The 26,364-nt window shown below is 41.2% G+C and overlaps 3 protein-coding genes across 9 annotated transcripts; 1 reads left to right on the top strand and 2 right to left on the bottom strand.

Annotated features, from left to right (window-relative positions):
* Positions 1 to 118: 118 nt before the first annotated feature.
* bap1 (BRCA1 associated deubiquitinase 1) lies at positions 119 to 8,589 on the bottom strand. Of its 3 annotated transcripts, none has more exons than XM_085406703.1 (17): positions 8,548 to 8,589; positions 7,737 to 7,766; positions 7,588 to 7,642; positions 7,362 to 7,494; positions 5,855 to 5,974; positions 5,606 to 5,667; positions 5,343 to 5,485; positions 4,936 to 5,014; positions 4,715 to 4,838; positions 4,207 to 4,348; positions 3,932 to 4,107; positions 2,950 to 3,083; positions 2,369 to 2,832; positions 2,009 to 2,241; positions 1,734 to 1,826; positions 923 to 995; positions 119 to 573 (listed from the first exon to the last, which is right to left on the bottom strand). In XM_085406703.1, the coding sequence occupies exons 4-17, from the start codon at positions 7,377 to 7,379 to the stop codon at positions 440 to 442; spliced, it is 1,995 nt and encodes a 664-aa protein (XP_085262829.1). In that variant the 5' UTR covers positions 7,380 to 7,494; positions 7,588 to 7,642; positions 7,737 to 7,766; positions 8,548 to 8,589; the 3' UTR covers positions 119 to 439. The 3 variants fall into 3 exon arrangements, with proteins under 3 accessions (XP_085262829.1, XP_085262828.1, XP_085262827.1); XM_085406702.1 differs by lacking the exon at positions 8,548 to 8,589 and adding an exon at positions 8,029 to 8,212 and having other exon boundaries at positions 2,009 to 2,238; XM_085406701.1 differs by lacking the exon at positions 8,548 to 8,589 and adding an exon at positions 8,029 to 8,211.
* rad54l2 (RAD54 like 2) lies at positions 8,363 to 23,113 on the top strand. Of its 5 annotated transcripts, none has more exons than XM_085406697.1 (22): positions 8,363 to 8,504; positions 10,645 to 10,843; positions 10,992 to 11,295; positions 11,383 to 11,519; positions 11,616 to 11,759; positions 11,857 to 12,089; positions 12,213 to 12,395; positions 12,524 to 12,657; positions 12,732 to 12,928; positions 13,355 to 13,697; positions 13,805 to 13,982; positions 14,129 to 14,359; positions 14,469 to 14,587; positions 14,839 to 14,957; positions 15,237 to 15,336; positions 15,436 to 15,641; positions 16,042 to 16,217; positions 17,590 to 17,786; positions 18,112 to 18,290; positions 18,375 to 18,464; positions 18,547 to 18,642; positions 19,657 to 23,113. In XM_085406697.1, the coding sequence occupies exons 2-22, from the start codon at positions 10,696 to 10,698 to the stop codon at positions 20,664 to 20,666; spliced, it is 4,524 nt and encodes a 1,507-aa protein (XP_085262823.1). In that variant the 5' UTR covers positions 8,363 to 8,504; positions 10,645 to 10,695; the 3' UTR covers positions 20,667 to 23,113. The 5 variants fall into 5 exon arrangements, with proteins under 5 accessions (XP_085262823.1, XP_085262822.1, XP_085262824.1 ...); XM_085406696.1 differs by lacking the exon at positions 8,363 to 8,504 and adding an exon at positions 8,650 to 8,803; XM_085406698.1 differs by lacking the exon at positions 8,363 to 8,504 and adding an exon at positions 8,650 to 8,803 and having other exon boundaries at positions 18,550 to 18,642.
* Positions 22,756 to 25,276, bottom strand: cyb561d2 (cytochrome b561 family, member D2). The gene is made up of 3 exons (XM_085406704.1): positions 24,935 to 25,276; positions 24,814 to 24,851; positions 22,756 to 24,730 (listed from the first exon to the last, which is right to left on the bottom strand). The coding sequence occupies exons 1-3, from the start codon at positions 25,065 to 25,067 to the stop codon at positions 24,227 to 24,229; spliced, it is 675 nt and encodes a 224-aa protein (XP_085262830.1). The 5' UTR covers positions 25,068 to 25,276; the 3' UTR covers positions 22,756 to 24,226.
* Between the last annotated feature and the right edge of the window lie 1,088 nt (positions 25,277 to 26,364).

A 26,364-nucleotide genomic window follows, 5' to 3' on the forward strand; every position in this document is an offset into this window, starting at 1 on the left:
AAACATAGGCTTTATTGTCCAAACATTCAATACTTTAAATACTTCATTGGCACTGTGAAAACGTCAAAGAGGGATACAACTGAGGAAATGCTGACTTGTTGTTACAAAAGTTTAGTGATATATAGAATTTTATAGAAATACAGAAGAAAACCATTTATTGTACTGACCACACAAAACTGTAGAGAATTTAAAAAAAAAAAAAAAGCATCCAGCTTCACTTGGGACATGCCCTTTTTTTTTTTTCCCCAGAGGCTGCATATAGCAATGGCACAGGTGGAAAATGTTACATTAAGTCTAAAATAGCATGTACAAATATGATAAAAGAAATTAACAAAAACGCAGCAATAACCTGCCTTCAGGAGAATGTTTCAGGAGTGAAGCCCCGCCCCCAATCCCATGGTGATTGCTTGCTGCTCTCAGAAGTTATGATTGTTCGTGTTTACTGGCGTTTGGCTTTATAAGGTCGGGAACGTTTCCTTCTATCGGGCTTCCTCTGTTTGTGCAAGCGGCCAATGCTCACTCCCTGCCGACGACGCACAGATATGTTCTGCTCCACAAGGCTAGCCAACATGCCTGCACAGGAATACCAGCAAAAGTTACAAAAATACCAACACGGCGCTTGTGTTTTGTTTGTTTGTGTAGAAAAATGTGTACTTCTGATTGAATGGGCACACAACTGAGTGCTTCTCATTTTGTTCTCTCATTCCTAAGATTCTTATTCTTAGTAAATACAGAAAAATGACTGACACTTTATATGAAGACATTCATAAATGTGGTAGGATTTAACTTGTACACAGTACTAGTGACCACTGAGAATTTATGGAATATAAATGAAATCTCAAGAGTTCCTAAAGGCTGGTTTAGACAGGAAGGGAAAAGGAATGCAAGATAAACTGTGATGGAATATGGCGATCAGCTTTACCTTCTTGGGCCAGCATTGATATAAAGGTGCAGATAAATTCATCATAATTGTGGGTTCTTCTTTGATCATCGATCTGAACACATGGAGGTAAAAAGAGAGAGAGATTTGATTATAATTGTATGTTTTTAAAAATGAGTCAAATAAATGATGTTAAATTTCTGTGAAAAAGTCTTCAACCACCCCTGATTTGTATTAGATTTTGCTAAGAAAATGGTAAAGCAGTGCAGTGTTTTACTGAAGCATGTGCAGAATGCATGGAAATACAGTATATACGGTAAAAACAGTCTGTTGAAAGTCAATATTTGCTATGACCACTTAAATTTTTCAACACGCCCTGAACTCTTAGGCAGTTTTCTTGTAATGTCATGTTAAAAAAACAAAAAAAAAAACAAAAAAAAAACTGAAGCTCTTGTCAATTAGAAGCTTTCCAGATGGTAATACATGGTGGATGAAAAGCTAAAAGGTACTTTTAGATATGCTACACACTACTTTTAGCTACAGATGACTACAGACACTAACTGTTTAACCTTCCTCTTTAGCATTTTTCATAGATTCACCCAAAGAAATTTGAATTAATGATGTGTTTTTGTGACAGGCTGCTAGTAAAGAAAAGTTGTTTACTATGTTTACACACAACACTGGATCATCCTTTGAGTTAGATGCCTTTTTATGCTTGAATGATTCATAGGTCAGTGTTAAGTGGCTTAAAAAATGAAAAGAAAAAGCACAAGCTTTTTTTGGCTTATTTGAAGCAACATATGAACAAAGGGGCAGTCTGAGACTTGTCACAGAACTGAAAACAAAAACCTACTTTGTATTTCTTCCTCTTTTCCACCTCTTCCTTTAGATGCACCTCATAATTGGCAATGTCAGCCTCTACACACTTGAGCAGTGCAAGCAGCTCCTGCAAAAGACAGAAAAATAAGACACTTTGTGTGTTCTAACATACGTGACCGGCAACGGCTCATTAATTGTCAGCACAAGCAAAAAGAAAAGTACTGTGACATAAAGATAAGTTGCGGGGGTTGATAAACATGAGTAACAGTGTACACAGTGGAATAAATCCTGGTGATTTTATGGACTTACTTTGGGTGAATACTTATCCCCAAGAGGCTTGCTGTCTGCAGGAGTTTCCACGGTGTTGAGCCTTTCCTTGCCTGGTTTCACCTCAGCTCTATCTGTGCTCCCTTCTTCCTTCTTCACCTCTGCAGACGGTCCCTCATCTCCTCCTTTCACGCCTTCCTTTCCGTCTGCCTGCTCTTTGTCTTTCAACTTCTCAGGAGTGCTGGGCCTCTTTGTGCCATCAGCAGCCGAATCTGCTGTACAGGTGACACATGTGTTTACTTCCATGTCTAAAATTATTTACATACTTGAACTGAAAGGATTACCTGAACAGAGGCTTTTAAACTACCTAATGTAAAGTCATTAATGACCCTGTCTACTCACCAGATGGAGGGAGAGTATAGATGGTTCCATCCTCCTGTAGATGTAGCAGGGCCACACTGACAGAGGGGCCGAGCTCCCGTACGGCACGGTTATGTCTGGAGTCGAGCCTCAGCATCTCATCTTCTCCAAACAGCACGCGAGACAGATGGGAAGCTACCGGACTGGATGGGCGTGTGGCAGCCTGGGAGCGAGCCGGAGAGCGCAAGGGGGAGTTAAAGGCGCTGCCAATCTCAGAGGCTGTATCAGTGCTCTCGTTGCTGGGTGTGGGGGAAGGTTGTGAAGCAGATGTGATGCAAATGCCCCCGGTGCGACCCTCAGTGCGGACAGACAGAGGTGTATTCAGGGCATCTTTTCTTTGAGCCTCCTTTTTTAGTTTCTCAGCCAAAACACTGAGGGCAATCTGGCTCTCCATTCCAGTCGCAACCCGTCCCGTCCTCGAGCGTAGGCTTGCCTTCCGCCTAAACCTAAAAAGAAAGAGTGACATTTACAAACACAGATTAAAAGAGCTTTAGCTTCAGGTCGGATCACAACAGGAAAAATAAAACAAAATCATCCGCCAGAAACAAATCTCCAATACTTGCCTGCTGGATGTCCCTGCAGAGCCAGTCATCTCTTCCTCCTCCTCATCATAGTCATCTTCATCATCTGAGTAAGGGGGTTGAGGAGGGCCTGGCATCCGAGAGCGTCCGACACCAGCCGCAAGATCTTCCTCCTCCTGTCAACCAGAGTGTTTAATAAAGTGCCACAAAATTAGCCCCGCTCCCCCTTTTTTTTTTCTTTTTCTAAGAATGTTTTTAAAGGAAATGTAAAGGCCCTAAAATAAAATCTGTAAAGTGAGTTAAAAGTTTAAGTGCAGAGCTAGCATGTTTTTAAATAGCAGCAGCTTTTTAAATAAGGCCCAGTGTGCCGGACACACGACACTTTAGAGAGTGCAGGATGCAGAGAAGCAAGAAAAGAGAGAAAGCTTTACATAATTTGGCATAATATAGTTTCCATAATATTCGCCACCTAACTCTTGACTCTACTGCATGAAACAGCTAAATTGGAACCATTTCTATAAGCATCCACATAAACTGCTACATAATTCACATTTCAAGGGAAAAGGACAATAAACATTAAAAAAAAAAAAAAATCCAAGTTACCCTTTACCTTATAACGGCAAAGTGTGTAAACTGTGTGTCACTGTGATCTCATTGTTTGCTTGTTTTTTGTCACATATTTGAATAAACTCAACGTCTCTGAGGCTTAAATCAGTGGCCGGACAAAAAAAACAAAAAACAAAAACCCAAAACAGTCATACATTACAATAAAAAAAATCTAAAATGGCCACATAGATGATGGCTGTTCATTCCGTCTTCTTCTCCTTTCAGCTGCTCCCTTTAGATTTCCCACCAGCAGATCATCTGCCTCCATCTCACCCTATCCAAAGCATCCTCCTCTGTCACACCAACCCTCTACACATCCTCGGTCTCTACGTGAACCTTCTCTGTGGTCTTCCTCTTTTCTGTGCTAAAAAAAACGAAAATGCTAATTAGCTAAACACTTCTCTGACCCACTTCTTACCTGCATTGGAGACTTGGCATAGTTGTGGTTGTCCAGAAAGGCGGGCAGACGTTGAACAATGGGATTGGAACTAGTGACTTGCTGGGAACCTCCTCCGGTGGGGACTGGTGGTTTGCCCATGACCTTAGTGTTTCCTGACGAGCTAGTGGTGTCCTTGGACTGAACCCCTGAGTCGTCTGTTGTATATTTATGCTTCGGTTTAAAGTTTGAGCCGACTACACATTTTAAAGGAATAAATTAGAATGAAATAGCAGAAAGAGAGCCGACCGCTTTACCTGAAGATGCGTGTTCACCTCCTTGGGATGTAACTGGGTCTGCATCTGCTTCTTTCTTGACTGTGACGCTGCTTTCATCTGGAGAGGAAGAGCCTTGCTGCTTCTTGTCATGGACAAGCTCGGGCTGGGTGAGCCGGATCATCTGATTGGTGCGACAACATATTTTAATTGCATTCTCAAAAGAAAAAACAAAAACAAAAAAAGTCCATACATTTATTTTATGCGGGCTCTTCTTTTGGAGATCTTCCTCCCATTACAGCGGGAGGGTAACCAGATTTTTGGGTCTCAATCTGTAGTATTGCACAGTACCTTACGGTATAAGGCAGCTATAGTTTACTGTACACCGATGCTGTAAAATTAAAATTAAACATTTTAGCCCCATGCATTTCTTTTAAAATTTTCCCTTGGACAATAAAAAAAAAACAAAAAAAACTTGAAGGCTAATATGCTCTCAGTTAATTGGACTTTGGGGATTGTAATTGGCCTGCAATCAAACTCAATTCCTGACCTTCTGTAGACCCTCCAGCACAGTCTGTCGATTTCGTTTTAATATTTCCAGCTTGGACTCGTACTTCATTCTGCGGTCAGGCACCACTGCCATCAGGTTAAAACGGATATCATGGTATGGTTCGCTGAAAAAAAAGCAGTGCAGCAGCATAATAATGAAGCCTTAAGGGTGACTGTAAAGCTAAAGCACAGCTACTTGAAGCTAACTGATTTAGGACTCACCCAGCAGTGGCCAGTCCAATCCTCTCCATAATAACACGCCGTGCCTTATCAGTCCATTCCTCCTCCTCACCCCAGGGTCCTGAAATATTGTGGTGGGTTATAGTTCATTTAAACAGCAATTTCCATAAAGTGAGTGCTCAACAACAGCATGGTTCAGTTCAGTTTAAAAAAAACAAAAAACTTCCATACGGAGAAATTAAAGGAGAGTCAATTTGTTTTGTTTGCATGATTACTTCAGAAAAGGCACTGCTTTTTTTAAGACGCCAAGAACTCTCGGTCAGTGTTTGCATTTAGCATAGACTCTCAAACAACCAATGAGGTTATCCCGGAATTCAGACTCTTTAATGGATTAAAATAAATAAATAAAAAATAGAATAATGAAAGAAAAAAAGTCTCCCGAGTCTCACCGTGGTCAATGGGATAAGCCTTGAGCCCATCAAGCTCAAAGAGGCGGTCTTTGATGGGCACATAGCTAACAAAGTGGAAGGCTTCCATGGTCCGCACTGCACTGATCCCGTTCTGTTTTTCTGGCAAGTGCCTAGGCTCCGGTCTCCATAGAAACACGGAAAGAAAGCTTGAGAAACTGACGAATGCACAAAGCTTGACATCTCCCACAGTGTGGCAGACCAATCACAGAAGATTTGAGAAGGAATCACTGACTGAAACCAACCTGGCATGGCTGTTATGTGCTCTAGCAAGCTCTGGGGCATTTCCTATTGCATAACCTTTGCTCTGAAATATACATAATTGAGAGTTACACATGACGATACGGAAGAAGCAGTTCACTGTTGACAGAAACGTAAAAAGCATGTTTAGGTTACCTTAATTAATACATCCCCCACAGTAACCACAGTAAGCTACTTATATGATTTTTTTTTGAATGAATAGAAAGGGCCAGTGAGTGAGAGGGACAACTTACTTCTGGACTAAAGCCTTTTGTAAAAGCTTTCATGCGACTAAGGGTGGTGCCAAGCTCAACTCCACTGCAGTTCAGAAGAACACTCAGCAAAGCATGGGTGGCGCATGAATTCGGTATCAGCTAGATATAAAAGTGACAACAAGCACACATGTAAAATTAGACCACCTTATTCTTTTTTTACTTTATAGTAACATATGAAAGTGTAGATGTGGATTTTAAAGGGCTGGAATCTAAATGTGTTAAAGGGCTTCTTTTGTTTTGGGTCACTTGTGATTGAATCCAGTTTTGAAGTTCAGTTTTTCTGTTCTGTGGTTTTGTAAGCATGTTATTTACAGGGTACTTAACAAAATTACATTTTTTAACAAATGATAAAATCTTTAGTTGATTAACAGCATTTGATCAAAAGAACAAAGATATAAAATATACAGAAAATATTTTAGTTAACTTTTTTAAAATTAAATACTAAACACAGCGAGCAGGCCTAACATTATGACTCTCTGGCTAGTATAGCATTGGCTCCCTGACCCCCTGAAAGTGTGCTGTGCTATCTGGCACAGAGATGGCCTCAAACCAAGGTTAGTGGTACATGTCAACGTAACATCCACATGAATGGCAGGACCAAAGGTTTCCCAGCAGAACATTGCTTAACACATTACACTGCGTCTGCTGGCTTGACTTCTCCCTATCCAGACATCCACATTATGTAAAAGAAAACATGGTTGGACAAAGCTCCCTTCCTCCATTGCTCTGTGGTCTAGTTCTGATGCTCTTATGTCCATTGTTGGCACTTTCAGTGATGGGAAAGAGTAAGCATGGCTACCCTGACTATTCTGCGGCTATGCAGGCTTTGTTTTGGAGATGCCCTGACCCAGTCATCTAGCGATCACAATTTGGTTCCTGTAAAACTCACTCAAATCCTTGTGCTTGCCTATTTTCCTGATTCTAACAAATCAACAATGGGGACAAAATGTTCACCTGCTCCCTAATAAATCCCACAAACTAACAGGTGCCATAATGAAAAATAATCATTGTTCGCATGATCTCTCAGTGGTCATAATGTTATGCCTGATCGGTGTACATCTACATATTATCTATTATATAAAAAATGCAAATAATGCAATTTATGACCCAAACTTTGTTCGAGCACTAAGTTATATCCAGCTTTAATTAGCATTAACAAAAATAATTCTTTTAGTCAACTGCACAAAAAAAGTTCATTTTTACAAGTTTACAGAAAATGTATGCTATTTGTCCTGGTTTTTGTAACTTAAATGAATAAAAATTAAATGACAAAAATTAAATAATTTTTAGTTACACACACACACACACACACACACACACACACACACACACACACACAATATACATTAATTTTGCTCACCTGTGAGAAAGAACTAGTCTAGTTAGAGAGTGGGCAAACTTTATAGCTTGACACCTCATACGGAATTTAAAACAAGCCTAACAGCTTTAAATGTTGTCATAATACTACTACGAGAAAAGCACTCACCTGATGAGCAAAAAACATATCATTTACAATTTCCTCATCAATGACTGACGTTTCATCCACCAGTGTATTAACTTTCCTCCTGGATCTACGTTCCTCAATCCACTTGAAGAGGAAGATAAAGCCATAGACTGGGCTGAAAAATATAAATATAAAATACATGAATCCATTTAGACAGTTTGAGTGCTAAACCCAGATTTGCCCCGAATGATCCCCCAAAATCACAGACCTCTGACATTTGCTTTGGAGATCATAGATTTCCTCCACCTGTACCCCCTTGACACCTACGAAATAGAAACACAAGGAAATAGCATGATTTGTTTTAGGAGGACTCCACAGATCTACTGGTATTCACTGCAAACCAGCACAGCTACTCACCGAAATCTTCCACCAGCAGAGTGAACAGTCCTGCAATTATAAAGCATTTAAGGTTCAATAACGAAAAATAAAAACAGACAACACATGCCACTTTCACTGCTATCCTCTCTCTATATATTCAATGTTTCGCCCGTCTTTACTGACATGACCATCTTGCACAACACAAAGCCTATTGGCATCCTACTTGCAAAGGTTTTAAACTCGTATTAGTTCATTGAAAAGCTAAATTGTGCCTCTGGCTTCATGTGGGAGCTAACGTTAGCTAGCTACGCGGTCCGTCGAAATTGCTCACCCGGATCGCTCTCGAGCTCTAGCCACCCTTTATTCATATTTGCATCTATGGGCAGCAGACTAATATCTAAGAGGTTCTCCAGTCCATGTCAGAACGTAGGGTGGAAATCTTAGCCGTATCCATTAACAAATCCGCTGTGTAGAGTCCCTAGGTAAACACAATAGAAAGAAGCCTCCTACATAATACGCGAACAAGAAACGACGGTTCGTCGCGAAAAACAGTCCGACTGGCAACTTCCTGAGCGAGAGCAACGACGAGCGGTCAACCAGGCATGGCGATAACGTCTAACATAACATAACCCATAAAAACTACACATAGAATTGTATAAATATCAGCGAGTTTGATGCTATGATTTAAACCATGAAACCTTCGGGGAAACAACCAGGTCCCTGATTATAATAGTAGCGACTATAAAACCGCGACGTTTGTCCAAAAGCAGCAGTAGAGGACCAAAATTTGGGGGGGGCATCTTTAATGTGAGTACAATAAACAGAACTATGGTTACATTAATAAGCTTACTGTAATGCGTAATATCCTAACCCAAAACTGCAAGTAAGAACGGATACCACGACCCCTGGGAAATCCGGCTAGTTAGTCGGAACGCAAGTTAGAGTAGTCTCTACGGGGACAGTATTTATGGTCACACTGGAAAAAATTGGAAATTAGCAACGTTTTATCAGTGCATTTACACAATTACCGTGCTTATTTGATTGAGTAATAGTTATATGCACTAACATACTGGCGTCTTAAACAGCACAGTGTCCGCTTATATAAGGTAAGCTCAAGTTTACGTTTAAATGACGCGTCTTAGTTAGCCGAGTGTGTTAGCTTTGCTCTAAGATGAGTTAGCATTAGCTGCTGGGACGTTACACCTACACAGTATTAGATCGCTATCTCGCCCGAACAGAGCAGTCGGTTCTGCAAAAAAAGCCGCTGCTCTTCCAGCACAAGTCACAGATGGGTCTCAGCCCGTCCCACCTCTGCCGCTCATGGGCCGTGGAGGTTACCGCTGACCCTCGGGGGCTGAAAATGCGTTTGTTGTTGTGTAATTAGCTAGCACATTGGTCTGCTAACATAGCCGACAAACAGTAACATTTTTTGTGGATGCAGTAATGCAGCCCAACAATAAGCCGTCTGACGACAGGTGCTTGATGTTAATCTTTTAAAAGAAAAATGCATAACATCTTACAGAGGTAGCTGCAAGCTGTCGCCATCCCGGGCTTAGAAGCCTTTTGGAAAGAGGGGGAGGGGGTTCGGGGTTTTTCTCCCGTGTGAATGAATACTCGTATTAATTTCATCTATGGACCCGGAAGGTAATAAAACAAGAAATACGAAAGCTGAAAACGAAGTATATAAGAACTGAACCTAATTTCTGTCCTTCAGACAGACTGTAAACGCTAAACTTGTGAAGTTCTCCGGTATCAGACATCAGGTCTGCAGCCTTGACTTCACCTAGTGAACACGTTTTTTGTTTTTTTTGTTTCTTTTTTTATTTTTTGCAGAACTTAATAACAGCTTCATTATCATTGAACATGTACCGCGCTGTCCTCTAATTGTTGACGATCATTGTACGATTGAGTCTTTTAAAAACGTTGAATGTAGTTATGGCTTTTGGATAAAAGACGCACAAAACAAAATCAAACCTTTGTTTTTTATGTCCTGAAACGTCTGGGCTGCAGTTCAAACTGAATGTGTCAACAACGGGATGCCTTTTTTGTGATGCTCTGGGTTTTGTTTTTTGTTTTTGTTTTTTTTAGTTGATGTTAAGTATAAACCTCTTTTAGAGAAGGGAGACCCTTTGGAAAGCTTTCCTCTCTACCGCTGTGCAGCTAACCACACACAGTCACAGTATAATGAAATTTATAAAAGTATAATGCATAATGAAAGGACACAAGTTTTGGGATGAGGCAAACTTATTGCAGGATTATTTAAAAGAATTCAGATTTCTGTCTTAGATTTTGAAACAGTTGAATGTGTCCTTTTTATGGCCTATTTCTCCTTTGAATAGTGTTTATTGCTCTATCATTGCAAGATTATGAGATGGAGAGAGGAACAAATCCAGGTTAAGTAAAGAGGAACCACAACTCAATGGCAAATAAGTTTTTTTTACACTGTTTTAACAATATTTACTGTAAAAACATGTAAAGGTCTCTGTAAAATACATAGCTGCTCTTGGTTTGTAAATATATGTCTCAAAGTGCACAGCACTGTGAAAAAGTACTTTCCATCTTTCTGATTTTGTTTTTTTGCCCCATTCTTCTTTGTAGAATTGTTTTAATTCAGCACAGTGGAGGGTTTTTGATCATAAACAGCCTGTTTAAGGTGATACCAAAGCATATCGGTCTGCTTTAAAATAGTTTTTCACACAGGGCAGGTAGGTTTGGATAGCTTTCTTTCTTTAATAAAAGCATTTTGAATTTACTTTGGTTAATATATATATTTTTTGGATTATCTGAAACATGTATGCAAAAATCAGGAAGGGGATAAATACTTTTTCATGTCACTGTACATTCCACATGTTCTGGTTCCAACAATGCAGGGGATTTCTTTTTTCTTTTTTTGCTAACTTATCACCTTTGTTGTAATGTAAAGATTGGATGTGCCTCATTATTGCAGGGCTCCTGATGAAGGTGTGCAGGTAATACTTTGAGAGCCCCGTAAGACGCCATGTCTGAAGAGGCAATTTCAGAAAGTGACCTGGAGGCCAGCCTTAACAGTGAAGAGGAGTATTTAGAAAATGAGGAAGAGGAAGACAATGAAGACATGGAGGAAGATGAGGATGAAAATGATGGAGATGATGAAGACGACAGTGTTGGTATGTGACAAATTAACTTTGTGCTTTTACCTCTTAATATTCAGATTCATTTCAGGCATCAAATTCAGCAGTTTTGTTCTCTTAAGCCAAAGATCTGTAGCAAATATTAACTAGTATTCAACTTCATTACTGGCTGCTCCCTTGTTAGATCGACCTGCGAGTGCCCAGAGCCGGACAGAAACGGGTCAGGATGACAGGGACTCCACCTCAGCTACCTCCGGAGAGCCTTCTTCCGAGCCTCCATCTCAGCCTGCATCCCGCCCATCCTCCAGGGCCCCTTCCAGACCTGCCTCTCGTTCTCCAACAAGCCCAGAGAACTCGAGCAAGAGTGGGCCGCCTTCCAGCAAAACAAAGAAACAGAAAGCCTCTAAACTGAACAAATCCTCAAAGTCTCTGAAAGGCTCCAAACCTTCAAAGCCATCTAAGCCTGCACACATGAGGAAGAATATCAGGTACAATTATGTTTCTATGATTTCTAGGTATATTTCCTAATAAATCTTTGCTTGTGTGTAACCAGAAAGTTTTCTCTGTGCTTATAGAAAGCTGCTGAAAGAGGATCAGCTAGAGGCTGGAACCAAGGCTGCTCAGCAGGAAGAGATGGAGAGGCGGAAACGTCTGGAGCAGCAGAGGAAGGACTTTCCTACACCAGCTCCAGCTGTCCCTGACTCTCAACTAGGTGACTTTCTAAGACTGAATTGTAAACAGTATTTCAGTTTGGCAGCTTTCATAATACTCAGTTTCTAAGTTTCCCATTCCCTTTCCATCTTTCCAGCAGTGGAGACTGCTTCAATTTTAGGAGAAGTGTCTCACTTAGTCCCTGGTCTCCTGAGCAAGCAGGATGTGATCTGTCTGGACAGCAGTGGTGAAGAAGATGAAAAAGCGGAGCCAACGTTGCCCGGACTTCCCATTAGAGATGGTGAGATTGATGATAGTTCTGTGCAGTTGTAATTTCTTATTTCCAAGTTAATTTCGATGATACTAACCCAATGTTTACTTCACCAATGACTTCACAGATGTAATTGAGCTCAGTTCTGGGGACGAAGACGCCCTGCAGATAAGCAGTGAGTCGGCTGATGAAGATCCTGATGGTGCCCATGGGACAGAGGAGAGCAGTGGAGCACACATCAACGATGATCTGAACCTGCCTGATGTTCAAGGTCGAGTGCTGGTTAATATCAATCACCCTGCAGAGGAGAAAGACATTTTCCTGGCCCCACAGCTGGCCAGGGCTGTCAAACCTCATCAGGTATAGCTGCCATCTCATACAGCTCATATGCTTGCAGAGCATAAATCTTTGGTAACATTAAAAAAAAAAAATCATAGTCCAGCTTGTTTTATTGCTTAACCTTTTCTTTTCTTCATCTCTAAGATCGGGGGAATCCGGTTTCTCTATGATAACCTCATTGAGTCTCTGGAGCGCTATAATACCAGCAGTGGCTTTGGCTGCATCCTTGCTCACAGCATGGGGCTGGGCAAAACATTGCAAGTCATTTCCTTTATTGACATCCTGCTGAGGAACACTGAGGCCCACACTGTGCTTGCTATTGTCCCTGTGAGTAATCAGTGTATACGGGGTTTAAAAAAAAAGTAGTTATGTAAGTTGCACATTAATGTTTCCTGAAATAACAGTTATGTTAGGATTAAAGTAACATTCCACATTTTTTGTTTCCTTCATACAAGGTGAACACACTTCAGAACTGGCTAACAGAGTTTAATCTCTGGCTCCCACCTCAAGAAGCCCTCCCCCCTGACACCAACCCCACATTCGTCACTGGCCGCACATTCAAAGTTCACATTCTCAATGATGAGCACAAGTATGTAACTTAGTGATTTGTGTGCGCTGTGAAATATTTGAGCTGTTTAATCATGTTGACTATGTGACCTGCAGAACAACGCTGGCCAGGGCCAAGGTTGTGGAGGAGTGGTCTAGAGATGGAGGTGTGTTGCTCATGGGTTATGAAATGTACCGGCTGCTGTCCATGAAGAAGAGCTTTGTGATGGGCAAGAAGAGGAAATCAAAGAAGCCTGCCGGACCAATCATCATTGACCTGGATGAAGAAGACAGACAGCAAGAGCTCATGAAAAGTAAGTACAAGTATAAGGAGCCGTTGGAAACTATACAAACATCTATGTAGATGTTCCTTGTCACTCTAACACTGTTTGAGTCATTGAATTGGACCTTATGACCATGATCTGTTAATTGTACCCGCGGCTATACAAGGAGTCATATTGTACTACTTAATGTTACTTAGCACAAGTTCTCAGGTATCTGTGACTGTGCACAGCACCCATACAGTGAGTGAACGTGCCTTTCTACCCATGCTTGTTAACATTAGCTGATAACTTAGCACTCCCTCATCTTATCTAAATAAGTCACTTAAAGCTCAGAAAAAACTTATGGCAGCAGCGATAAAGCTAAAGCCGAGACTTCTAAACGAGCCAGTGACATGCTTCCATCTTTTGTATGCAGTTTACACTTTCATCTGTTTAATTTTCATCCTTTTTCTTCAGGTATTGAGAAGGCCATAGCACGGCCCGGCCCAGACGTAGTGATCTGTGATGAGGGCCATCGCATTAAGAACTACCACGCCAGCACATCCCAAGCCCTAAAGAACATCCGGTCCAGACGCAGGGTAGTTCTGACAGGTTACCCCTTGCAGAACAACCTTATCGAATACTGGTGCATGGTGGACTTTGTCAGACCTGACTTTTTAGGCACACGCCAGGAGTTCAGCAACATGTTTGAGCGTCCAATCCTAAATGGTCAGTGTGTGGACAGCACTCCTCAAGATGTTCGCTTGATGCGCTACCGTAGTCACGTGTTGCATAGCCTGTTGGAGGGCTTTGTCCAGCGGTAAGCTTTCAGTCAGGCTCAGAAATTGAACATTGTGAAAACGAAGCATACTAATATGGAAGTTGCTTACCTCACCACGTTCACGGGAGTGCTTTTTTTGTTTGCAGACGAGGTCACGATGTGTTGCGAGACCAGCTTCCCACGAAGGAGGAGCATGTGATCCTGGTACGGCTCTCCCCCATTCAGAGAGCACTCTATACAGAGTTTATGAAACGCTTTCGAGAAGCAGGGAACACAGGCTGGCTCGGCCTCAATCCACTCAAAGCTTTCTGTGTTTGCTGCAAGGTAAGACTATGGATTTTTTTTTTATTTTTTTTTTTACTAAAACCCCTGTTTACATTGGGGAGCTTTTTTTTTTTCTTCTTCTTCATCTTATCTGAGTTGCTAAGTCCTGTGTCGTCGTCATCATCATCATCATCTTCTCCATCTAGATCTGGAATCACCCAGACGTCCTCTATGAAGCCCTGCAGAAAGAGAATCAGGCCAACGAGCAGGACCTGGACCTCGATGACATCACTTCAGCTAGCAACCCTCGCTGCCCTGCACCCGGTGCTGGCCTCAAATCCAAAGTAGCAGACTCAAGCAACAGTAAAGTCAACAGCACTCTGCCACCACTCAATTCCTCTCAGGACAGAGCCAATCAAGTCATCACATATGAATGGGTATGTCACGAACATAGAGCTTGGCATGACATTTTTAGTGTCACTGTTTAACAAACACACAGTTTAAAATATGCCAGCAGCATGCCTAAAGGTTTGTTCTATACTTTAGGCAAAGGACATAATGTCCAACTATCAGACAGGAGTTCTGGAGAACTCTGCCAAGATGGTTCTGCTCTTCCATTTGATTGATGAGAGTGTGAGGAGAAGAGACAAGATTTTGGTCTTTAGGTAAGTCCTCTGCCCCATGCACAGGGCATTAAAGACAAATCCACCAATAAGAAGCTTATAGAAGACACTGACTGCAGTTTGCCTAATTAACCTCATTTTTCTAGGTTTTCTGCGTCTTTTCAGGTTACTTTAACAATTACCCCACATTCTGAACTTTCTTGAAAACAAACCAATTACTGGTCATAGCCATAAAAGTAAGCACACTTACTTTGCTTAGCCCTTACAATCTGTTTTTGCTGTATTTCCATTAGCCAAAGCTTGTCCACCTTGACGGTCATTGAAGACTTCTTATCAAAGAGACCCATGCCGCAGGGCATTGCCTGCACTGATGGCCAGAGCCAGAACTGGGTTCGCAACCTCAATTACTACAGTGAGTCATCCAATCTGTGCCCTCTGCAGAAAATGCGCTCTTCAACACTGAAACCTCAAAGTTGTGATTGCCTTTATTGATTTGGTGTCCCTGGCTGCAGTTTCTATAGTATTGGATTCCTCCACTCATTATATTCTTTTGTGGAGAAGACAATGTATTCTATAGGAATTTGATGAAAATGTTCCTAAACTCAGTATCTCTTCTTCACTTCACAAGTTAAAGTGTGTTCAGGTGTTTCACTGTAAAGAGATGCTATACCCCTGCTTTGTGTGTCTGCAGGACTGGATGGAAGTACATCTGCCTCAGAAAGGGAGCGGCTTATTAATCAGTTTAATGATCCAGAAAACAGCTCAACACGGGTCTTCCTGCTTTCTACCAGGTATAAATCTCTGCATTCGCTTCATTTTTTTCTCTCTCACCTTTTCTCATTAATTATTTATTTAACATTTATTTGTTATTCTTTTTTTGTGTATTTCAGAGCGGGCTGTTTGGGGGTAAATTTGATTGGCGCAAATCGCGTCGTCGTGTTTGATGCATCGTGGAACCCCTGTCACGATGCCCAGGCTGTGTGTAGGGTTTACCGATATGGTCAGAGAAAGCCCTGCCACATTTACCGCCTCGTCTGTGACTTTACCTTGGAGAAAAAGATCTACGACAGACAAGTCTCCAAACAGGGCATGTCGGGTAAGGGATTTCTTAATCTGAACAAGAGCTGTTAATCGTTACAGTGGACAGGTACTTCACTTGAGCCCTTATAAAAGCTCTGGTCTTGCCCCAGTTACACAGACCTAGAGACCAAGTAGCAACCATATACTGAAATGTGTGTTCCCTGACTGGTTGGAGTGTGCTTGTTGGTACTTGGTGTGAAATTGATCCCCAAAGCCAGAGTTACACAGGCCTAGAGACTGAGCAGTGATCTAGTGATAGCAACGGGTTACTGGCAGTTGCTACCAAGGCACTGGTTGCAACAAGGTGTATGGTGCTGCACCAAAAATTTTCTTGCCATTGCTTTGCTTTGTTGCTTTGTTACTAACATCGACTGGTATTTCTCAAATGCTGAAACTTTGTTTCTGTGCCTTTAAAGACCGTGTGGTTGATGACCTGAACCCAGTGCTTAACTTTACTCGTAAGGAGGTGGAGTCGCTGCTGCACTTCGTTGAGGAGGAGCCTGAAGCTGAGAAAATCCTTCTAGAATCCCTGGCAGTATATGAGCCAGTGATATCTCAAGCTTGTCAGCTTTATCCACGTCTCATCTCCAAGGTACTGTTGCAATAAAGTTGTTACTTATATTCCACAGACTCAAAAGCACCTCCTATTTCAAAGTACAGTAGGAGGTGTAGTTAGTGGAATGTTGTGCTATGATATATTAAAAGAAAACTGTCAAATTTTCAGATTTTGCTATTGCTTAACTCATTCACTGCCAGCCATTTTCAAATCAGGTAACTCCCCACTGCCAGGGTTTTTGAGCATTTTTACTCATTTTTGAAGAGCCACAGAAAACTGTGTGTTATGATCATATAAACGCTGAACCTACCAAAATGAAGAACAGACTCTCTTCTTACATCCAAAAAAAAAGCTTGTTTCTACCATTTTCCATTCTTTAGTAATCAGCTGTAGAAGAGAGGTGGGTTCCACCAAAAATGCCTGTTTTGACCAAAAAAAGGGAGAAAACGAGCTTTTTGTGAAAAATACATTTCAAGCAGAAAAGTGCCTTTGACACTAATATTTCTTGCTTTGTGACACCTCTAACATATAAAATAGTTTTTCACTTCTATAAAACAGAAATAACACTGAGAAAGTTTATGTTGTATCAAAACAATTTATTTACAAATATATGAAAAAATAAAATTCACTGACAAGCTGCCCGAGGTTGTATTCTGGCCCCTCCCATTGAAAAACGTAATTGACGTCTATAGACGTCAATGGCAGTGAATGAGTTAAGTAAGAATATTAAAAAAAAAAGAAAAGGGGGGGGGGGGGGAAGCACCTCCTATTTCAAAGTACGGTAGGAGGTGTAGTTAGTGGAATGTTGTGCTATGATATATTAAAAGATAACTGTCAAATTTTCAGATTTTGCTATTGCTTAAGTAAGAATATTAAAAAAAAAGAAAAAAAGAAAAGGGGGGGGGAAAAGCAGTGGTTCTTTTTCTTATAAGCTGACTGTAAGTCCAATAAAAGCTCCCAACAAGAATTAGTTGCCAGCCAGCTCTCCTGCTGAGTTACAGCTGAACCACTGAAGAGCAAAGTCTTAACTGTGCGGTGAATGAGTAAGCAAAAGAAAAATCCATCCATCCATTCATTTTCTTAACTTCTTTACCAGTTCAGTGTCATATGGGGTCTGAAACCCTATCCCAGCTGTCATAGGACGAGAGACAAGGTACACCCAGTTTATCGCTGGGCAAATACAAGTTGGGATAGACAACCATTCATGATCACATTCACACTTATGGCCAATTTAGATCACTAGTTGACCTAATAACTCCTGATACTGTGTAAGGAGGCCATTTTTAAAAAAACATGGTACTCAGAGAGTCCTGACTGACTGCCGAGCGTGTGTGGCATGTGAGAGAGCTGCCTCTTCATGAAATGCGGCATCGCTGATATTTGATTCAGTTTCAATTAATTTCAACAGCTACCTTTCCACCACGAGTCTCTGCTGGTGGACCGGAAAGAGTCGAAATTGACCAAAGCAGAGAAGAGAGCTGCTAAGAAGAGCTACGAGGATGAGAAACGAGCCTCTGTACCTTATTCCCGTCCATCATATGCCCCCTATTACCCAACCAGTGATTATCCGCTCACAAACATACCAGCATTTACCCAGCGTGGATGGTGAGTGCAAGTCTACAGTGTTTTGTTTTGCATTCATTGAATGTTAGTTTTTGATTTTCTTTTGAAGTCATTACTACACTAAGTATCTTGCATAATATAATTTAAAAAATCACTCCAGGTTCGGCAAAGTCTGAAAAAAATGGTAGCTTTGATTGCCTCTTTTTTTTTTTTTTTTAATTCTACCTGCGTTTCTCATCTCTTTCTAATGAATTTCCAAACTACAACCAGAGAGAGAGAGAGAGAGTGTGTGTGTGTGTGTGTGTGTGTGTGTGTGTGTGTGTTCATGTTCAAGTTCATCTAATAAGTTCAGCCTTCATATTTGCAGGCGTCCCATGACACGGCCAGATGACAAGCCCGTGGCAAGTGTCAGGCCAATTCAGTCAACACCAATACCCATGATGCCTCGCCAGGTCGGCATGGGCATGGTTGGCTCTTCCGGCAGTCTCCCTGTCAACTTTCTCCAGAAAGCCGGTGTTTACGTGCAGAGGATTGTCACCACAACAGGTTATTATGATGTTTTTAATGTTTAAATCACAATAAATAAATAAATGATCAGATATTACATCCGCCATTTGTCTGGATTCACAGATATAGTGATCCCAGGAGCCAACAGCTCAACAGATGTTCAAGCTCGAATCAGCGCAGGAGAGAGCATCCATGTTATCAGAGGATCTAAAGGTTGGTTCAGTGCTGTGTTAAGAACTCTGTGCATACAAACACTCATTTAAACGTCTCTCTTCACTTACTCTTTTCTGCAAAGCAGGTACCTACATCAGAACAAACGATGGACGAATATTTGCCATTCGATCTGGAAAGATCAGTCGACCTGTAGCCGGGGGTTCTGCTGCTTCAAGAGGTAGGGGTTTTCCTCTTCATTCAGATGTTTTGTCTCATTCATAAGACAAGTATTTCTTATCTGATTAATCAGTGGAATAATCAGTAGAACACTTGATTTCTAAAATAATCGATAGCTGCAGTCTTACACTTAATCAAATTTAGATATTTCTCTTCCGGTCTGTAATGCTGTTTATCCATCCAAGTTGGGTACATCAGACACAAGGCCCAGGGAACAAGGCCAGAATTGACCTGGCAGGGACTCCAGTCTGGCCCACCTGATGTGATTGGAGCATCTAAAGGAGGGCATAAATATTGGACTTTTAACAGTATTGTTATATAGCATTTCCTACGGATAAAGACCTCCCACATGGCTATTCATGGCCTCCTGAGAACCGAGGAAACGACTAACTTTCAGTTGGCTGGTTCTCAGAAGGATAGTACACCAAAGTAATTGAATAATAAATAAATAAATAATTTTAGATGACAGTGAAAAACTGGAACTTTTCTATCTACAATAGAAAATGTAGTTTTGTTTTGCTTAGTTTTTTTTGTTTTTTTACAAAGTGTAGTTAATGTGCAGTTAAACTTCCTTAGTCTGATGGAAAAGGGAGTTTCTTTGGTCTTGCCGACTTAATATCAAAGTGGGTTGTATGTGGCCCTCGATGTAAAACAAGTTTGACATCCCTGATCCAAGTCATTTAGGTAAGACGGAGAGTATGTAGGACCTACTTTCTTTTTGGATGTATGTCTTTGATTCTTTGAGGACCACATTTCATCTTGTTCCATTATATTTAAGAGAAGTTGGACAAACTGGGGAACTGTAGAAAAAAAGGTGAATTTGATTTGAGGGTGAACTGTCCCATTAATCAGTGATCACATTTGTGCAATGCACTACATTAAGTTTTTTAACAAGATTTTCAACTTATAACTTTGTCATTTTCTTTTCAGGATTGACCTTTCAAAATTAAATTCCCCAAAGACGGGAACCCTGTATAAGACCCCTGACATGTCTGCATTTCTGTCTTCTCTACAGACACCCAGGGTTCGGGGATCCGACCAGTCAGTAATGGCTGTTCTTCCCCTGTGGATCAAAACCAACGTTCCCCCAACGACGAGCAGCGACCCTCTTCTCCCTTAGGCACGGAGATCCTCAGAGAGCTCAGCCATTACACCTCATCCACAGGCGACGCTGCTGCTGCTGCTGGAGCAGGGAACGATTTGGCGTCGCCGTCAGACATGTCATCTGTGCCGTCGGGAGATGGAAATGCTTCACAAAACTTTCAGGCCCGCGATCTCAGTAGGCTCGGTGACGACCTTCTGAGTTCATCTTTAGAGATGCGAGGCACCAAACGCAAGAGTACTGAAAGTCAGGGAAACGCACAAATGGGAGACAAATGTACTTCTGCTGCAGCTCATTTCCCTGCGCTTTCAGGTGGGCTCAGTTTTCCTCCAGTGGGTCTGAACTCATCCCTACTTGGGAACCTTGGTCACATGAGTCACCCACTTCTAATGGCTGGTAGTGGTGGATCATCATTCCTACAAACACCAGGACAAACACTGGCTGACCTACAGACCATATTTCCCTCTGCAGGCACAGACCTACTGAGACAACCTGCCACAGGGAACGGGCACCTTCCCACCCCCTCCTCTTCCTCTCTGTCCACTATTTTCTCCTCTGCCTCTACGACCATTCCTATGTCATCTACATCCTCAGCAACAACTTCTTCCTCCCTACCATCTGGTTCTCTGCCTCGGTACTTGATGAACCCCAACATGGCTGGCCTGCTTTCACCAAGGTTCCCCCTCACCTTCAGTCAGCCATTGCTCTCTGAGCCGAGGTTGTTCTCCACGCCTCTTCTCTCAGGGTCAGGGGGGTTTTCTGCACCCAACTCCAGCTCGGCTACATCCAGCTTCCTGTCCCACTTCAACAATCCCACTTCCAGCCTGTTGGGGGCAGCTCTGACCCAACCAGACAGACATCAAAGTACAGAGAACGGCGGTGACAGTTCAGATGATGATGTTATTGAGGTGACAGGACAGTAAGTCAGGAGTCTCAGAAAGTGCTGGCAAGGCAGTTACACACATACACACCTGTTTAACCTAAAGTACATTAGGAATGGGAATATTTAAATCTTTTATGCAACTAAATCAACGAAATTCTGTTGTACCCCCCAAAGTTGCGTGCTATTTTCTGAATTTGCTCTCAGAATGCAAATGAAGAGAAAAAAGTGCAACTTGATTAGATTGAAATGCATAAATAATAAAACGTCTCAGGAAGGATTTATGTTAATCCTGAACCTCTTAAATAGAACGAAGTTACCTGCTTTGACTTTATTTGGCAGTGTTTCACTTATGACCGAGCAAACAGTGGAACTGAATTCCCATTTCTAATGATGTCATTAAATGTCACACATCAGGACGCACACAAACAGCTCATACCTTATTGACTTTCCAGAGTCAAGAGTTACAAAATCCTCATGCTGACTGTCCCAAGTTGTTGAGCTGGAGCAGCAGAGCAGTGGGAACAGACCTTTGTCATACAGGGACCAGCCGAATCTTTCAGGGAGGCAAAACAGCCTCTTTGTGCTACGTTTTAAAGCAAGGCTATGCCTGCAGTTTTCTTTCCTCTGACTTCAAATGAAAGTGATTTGAAACTTTTTTTTTTTTCATGGCCAGTTTCTTATTAAAAAGTGTAACAAAACTGGAACGCTACATGCCACAATAATGAGTAACACACAGTAGCTAATGGGTGGAGGGGATTGTGAAAATCCCCAATATATTGAGAGATGATTCTTCAAGGCTCACCTTTAACAACAGGAATTTTAGGCTTTCAAGCATATTTTAGTCTTTAGCAGTTTGATAGACATTGTAGCTCCCCTGTTAAAGGATATGTGTGATACTATAATTGAACATGTTGATACTTTGTAAATAAACAGTCATTATCATTGTTTATATTGCAAGTCAATACTGTGCAGTGTGTAGATTTTGGTCGTAAGGAAATGGTTTATTAATACGGTGACAGTCATCATGATAAACCCACCCTGAGGATGCTGGGGAAGCAAATTTCTGTTTAACTTTGTATTTTTTTTTTCCCTTAAAATTAAAGTGAATGTACTATCATGCTAGCCTTTGATAACACAGGGGCAGGGACATGGATTTGGACTGTGTTCTTTCATTTTTAGCCTTAAATAGACACAAAGGGGTCTTCAGTCTTAGCATTTATCTTATTTTTTACAAATCCGTCCTACTGACATTTAGACCCTCGGCGCAAAACTCAAAATACAAATTTAAGGTAGATTTTGACTGGAAGCCAAAAGGAGCTCAAACCAAGGTTTAATGTTGCTAGCTTATTCGCAGAAGCCTGTCATTTCTCCTCCATTGCAGTTCTTACTGAAGTGTCCCCACCATTTAATTCACGACTACTCAGTGAGCTTACACAACATGTAATCTCAGCTGCAGTAACTGTATTAGGGTTTTTCTTTCTGAGAACAAACGTTACCTGAGCTATAGAAACCATTGCATTCATGCAGCCTGAGAGCATCAAAATGTCGCTAACGTAGCCACCAACCATCAAACTAGATGTAACTACCCTTTCGGTACAACCGCCTGTGACTGTGGCAGAACCGGGTCAGGTGATATGGTGGCCTTACAAAACTGACAGTGCCATAATGTGGTAGCTTTTCACCTCAGTGCAGTGCAGTGTAAGTAGCTTCTGTCAGTAGTGTCAGTCAGTGTAGATATGCAGTGCTTTAGGGAGTTTGGGTCTTCACTGTTCTCCGTAGCCTTGTGTGTCTGTGTTATCATGTCACCTTGAGCTAATTAGTTTTAGGAAAGTCGCTTTCCTATGTTGGTAAACTAGGCTAGATGCAGTGCTTATTAGCCTTTAGAGACACTGGATAACCTGAGACAACAGTTGAGTTACGTTATTCGTATGCGTTTTTTTCTGGGGATCTTCTCTCTCCCCTGTTGAGTGTTCTTTATTTGCTGCAGGCTTCCTCTGTCAGCTTGGATACTTTTTTTTCCTCCCCCTCCAGTTTTTCTTGAACACATCTTGGGAACTTGTGATTTGGTTTGTTTCCAATTTAAGGTAAAGCTAGTACTTTGTAAAAGGACCATATCCGCTTGTGAGCTGTACAAGGTACAAAATAACGACCCCGTGTCTTTGTTACGTCTTCTCAATCAGTTGGAAATGCTTTACATCTTTTGTTCTTTGGAATATTTCATTCATTTGCAAAAAAAAAAAAAATCTTTGGTGTTCACCTGGCAGTCGTGTCCCTCATTACACTCTAAATATCGGAAATGTATTTATTTATGATGGAAAATGTTGTTTTTGTAATTACATTTTTTACCTCTTTTTTTTTTTTTCTCGATTTGTCCCATTAATGGCTGATCCAGTCAGATTTTCATACATGCAGCCTAAACCGAAGCAAAATATGACTGTGTTATCAATGTTATTTTAACAATAAAACACTCTTCTATCGCAGTGTCAATCATACACAAATACATTTATTTTAAAAGCCATGATGTATCCAAATGTGACAGTACAAACAATCAAATGACAGGATCATCAGTAACCTGAGAAGAGGTCAACGTTATGTCAGGTCAATATACAGTATATTATGGGCTTTTAATAATATTAAAATATTAGGTATTTGCTTATCTATAAATGAATGAAAACTTTAAAATTTTAAAAGACGGGGAAACACCCTTTAACTATATTGAGAGTGCGGATTTTGCAGAGGGCACCCTGCACCTTCCATGTTTGGAACACCACAAACACCAGTTGATCCAAAGAGAGCATAAACAAGTAAATAAATGGTGTGTGTATATATTCATACATGTATATACACACATATCATTCTTTAAAATCCCTTATTGAATAAGTACTAGCTCCAACATTCCACCCTTTGCAAGCTTGAGATCTATGTTTGTTGGTTTAAAACTGCAACATTTTCTACTTAACACAAAAACTTTGATCGTTAAGTTAAAGCTAACATGAAGCAGCAGAAACTAAACAAACAAGCCAGACAGCAGCTTTGGTAGCATCTACCCCAAAATTAGAGGCCAACTGGTGTCAGGTTTTTTTAAAGAACAATACAAATGCTGATAGTTGATATAAAAATCTAATATCCAATAAATGTGCCAATATTTCATTTTCTTTCAACATTTAACGTTGATGTGTAGTTATTTATTTACTCGCTTACACTCTTCTCGACACTCAAAATATAAAGGCTGCTTCCTCTGTCTCATCTTTAAATTCTCATTTACTGGCTATTACAAATGCTGATAGCATTAAGATCAGCAAATAGCTGATATTTGTTGATAACCCAAAATCCAACAAAGACTACATAAGACATGACCTCAGTGTCTACAATTGCAGCTCTTGTTCCATGCGTATTGAAAAAGGATTTCATAAATCACACATAGTGCCTTTTCTTCTTCAAAAACAAACAAACAAACAAACAAAACATCAGGGAGGCTCATGGCAGCAAAAACCAGCACCTTTTGCCCTCCATGTAAATCAGTTTAAAAACAAACAAACATCCAACTCAAATAAGTTTAATCTGTGAGGCTAGCTCATCTTAAGTTCTTTTACATCCTCATCAGGACTGGAACCGTTTTTTAGCCATGTAAGATCTGGAGACTTGGTTCATTATGACCAAGGCACTGAGCACCAGGCAGAGTGCTGACAGGTACCAGGTGTATTCTCTGACAGCTCCAGCGAACCACACAGAGCAGAGGCCCAGGAGCATGCTGGCACTGCCAAGCAGGTAGGTGATGAGTCCAGACGCCGCGTGGTAGCGCTTGAGTTTGGCGAGGGACCAGCCTTTGGCTAGAGAAGGATAACTGAGAGGCATCGCTGCCAAGGACTGCGCAATGACCACACACACTGTCAGCAGGCCCAACAGACCGTGCCACGAGGTGAAGTGGGGTTTACCACTCAGGTGTTTGTTATAAAAGATGGCAGCAAAGCCCAGGACTGCACAAGAAGCACAGAGGCCCTGCAGGAGCCGGTGAACACCACCTTTGGTTTTGTGTGAAAAACTTTTGATAGGAGAGCCCTCAGGTGAGAAGAGGAGTATAGCTTCTGTCATGAAGAAGGAAAACTGGAGGGAAAGGACATTACCTGAGTCGTTGGCAAATTTGATCAATTAAAGAATCTAAGAACATTTTAACTGTTTAAACTTACAGCTAGGGTCATCAAGAAAGGATGCCAAGAAAACCAACCTAAAACAAAACAGGAAATCAAATTAAATGCGATGCAATGACGGGCACTGCTGTAGAAATGTGTGATTACTTAAGGCACTCACTTGTACCGGGTCGAGAGAGAACTGAGATGAAGACAGCGAAGCCAAAGCAGATGAGGTGGGTCAACACAACAGACGCTGTTCTGGTAAAGCCATAAAGCCGAGGCTCTGATTCAGGCTCTTTCTTGTGAACCATGTCTTTAAAATTCACTCAATCGCCACAATGTGACCGACGTGAACTCGCCGTTAGTTGAATCAATGAGAAGCGGAAGTGACGATGGGCCAAAAGTCCTTGCGTTGTCTTCTTTTGCTGCTCCACTGTTTTATTTAACAACCCGGCACAAACAAAAGCCTACATTAGTAATTTATTAACATGTCCCTTGTCGTGACGTCAACACACGTCAAGCGTTGGTGTTTTCCGCCGGCGATGATAAGACTTCCGGCTAGGGTTTTCAAAACAAAGTACGTTGGAGCACTTCCACACAAACGTTCATCCGGAGACTCTGTAACATGTCAGCTGATTTACCTGAATCTGAAATCCCCACATTGTCAAATAATACAATAAAGATTTTCGTTATTAACATCTGGTCCGATTGTGTCAAATTTGACACGGTTCTTCTACTACTATTATTTCTTCTTCTGCTTCTTCTTTTTCTTTTATTTTAGCTGCTCCCTTTATGGGTCAGAGTCAGATTTATTGTCACATCAGACATTAACAAAAGTAAAAAGTGGGTGAAAAACTTTTTGTTTCAGAACAGATCAGCAGAAACACAGTGAGACACCACATTTTATATATGCTCAAATGCATTAGTAAAAGTGCATATGTCTGACATCAAAATAGCAATAAAAATAAAAGTAAATTAACAGGTCGTAATTTATTCAGCAACCTGACAACAGTCGGAAAATAGCTCTTTTGCATCCTGGTCGTGTGCCTGAGGATGCATTTATAGTGTTTCCACATGATGATGATCCACTGTTGTTGACTTTTCCTTCTCGCAGCTTCACATCAAGCACATGCCCAAACCAGCGCAGCCTTGCTTCACTAACTCAACCTGAGCTGGTCTCACCCATTTTGTAAGGGTCCCCTTTCATTCTTGCTGCCTGTCCATCTGTCACAGATCATCCCTGATACTCAACTTCATTATCTCTCTTATGCATTATTGTTTTAGAGGGTTGACCCCAGGTATTCACACTCATCCACTTTCACTGCCTCTGCTCTTTGCAGATGTTACACCTGCTTCCCTCTCTGTCACACACATGCATTCTGTCTCAAAATTCACACGCAGCGCATTCCCCCTAAATATTGACTGAATTAGCCTCTCAAACATGTATGTTACACAGTCCTGCACATAAACACATTTATCCTTATCCTGAATTAAATCATGTAAGTAAATAAGGTTATAACATACCAGATGGAGCATTAACCTTGGGTTCTGTAAATGATCTATTGATATAGGAGCATCTCCACAAGAGTTTTCATAACAATCGTTTCC

The sequence above is a fragment of the Rhamphochromis longiceps genome, linkage group LG5, assembly GCF_057381845.1.
Source record: "Rhamphochromis longiceps isolate RC_006_pf linkage group LG5, R_longiceps_female_GT1.1, whole genome shotgun sequence".
NCBI classification, from domain to species: Eukaryota; Metazoa; Chordata; class Actinopteri; order Cichliformes; family Cichlidae; genus Rhamphochromis; species Rhamphochromis longiceps.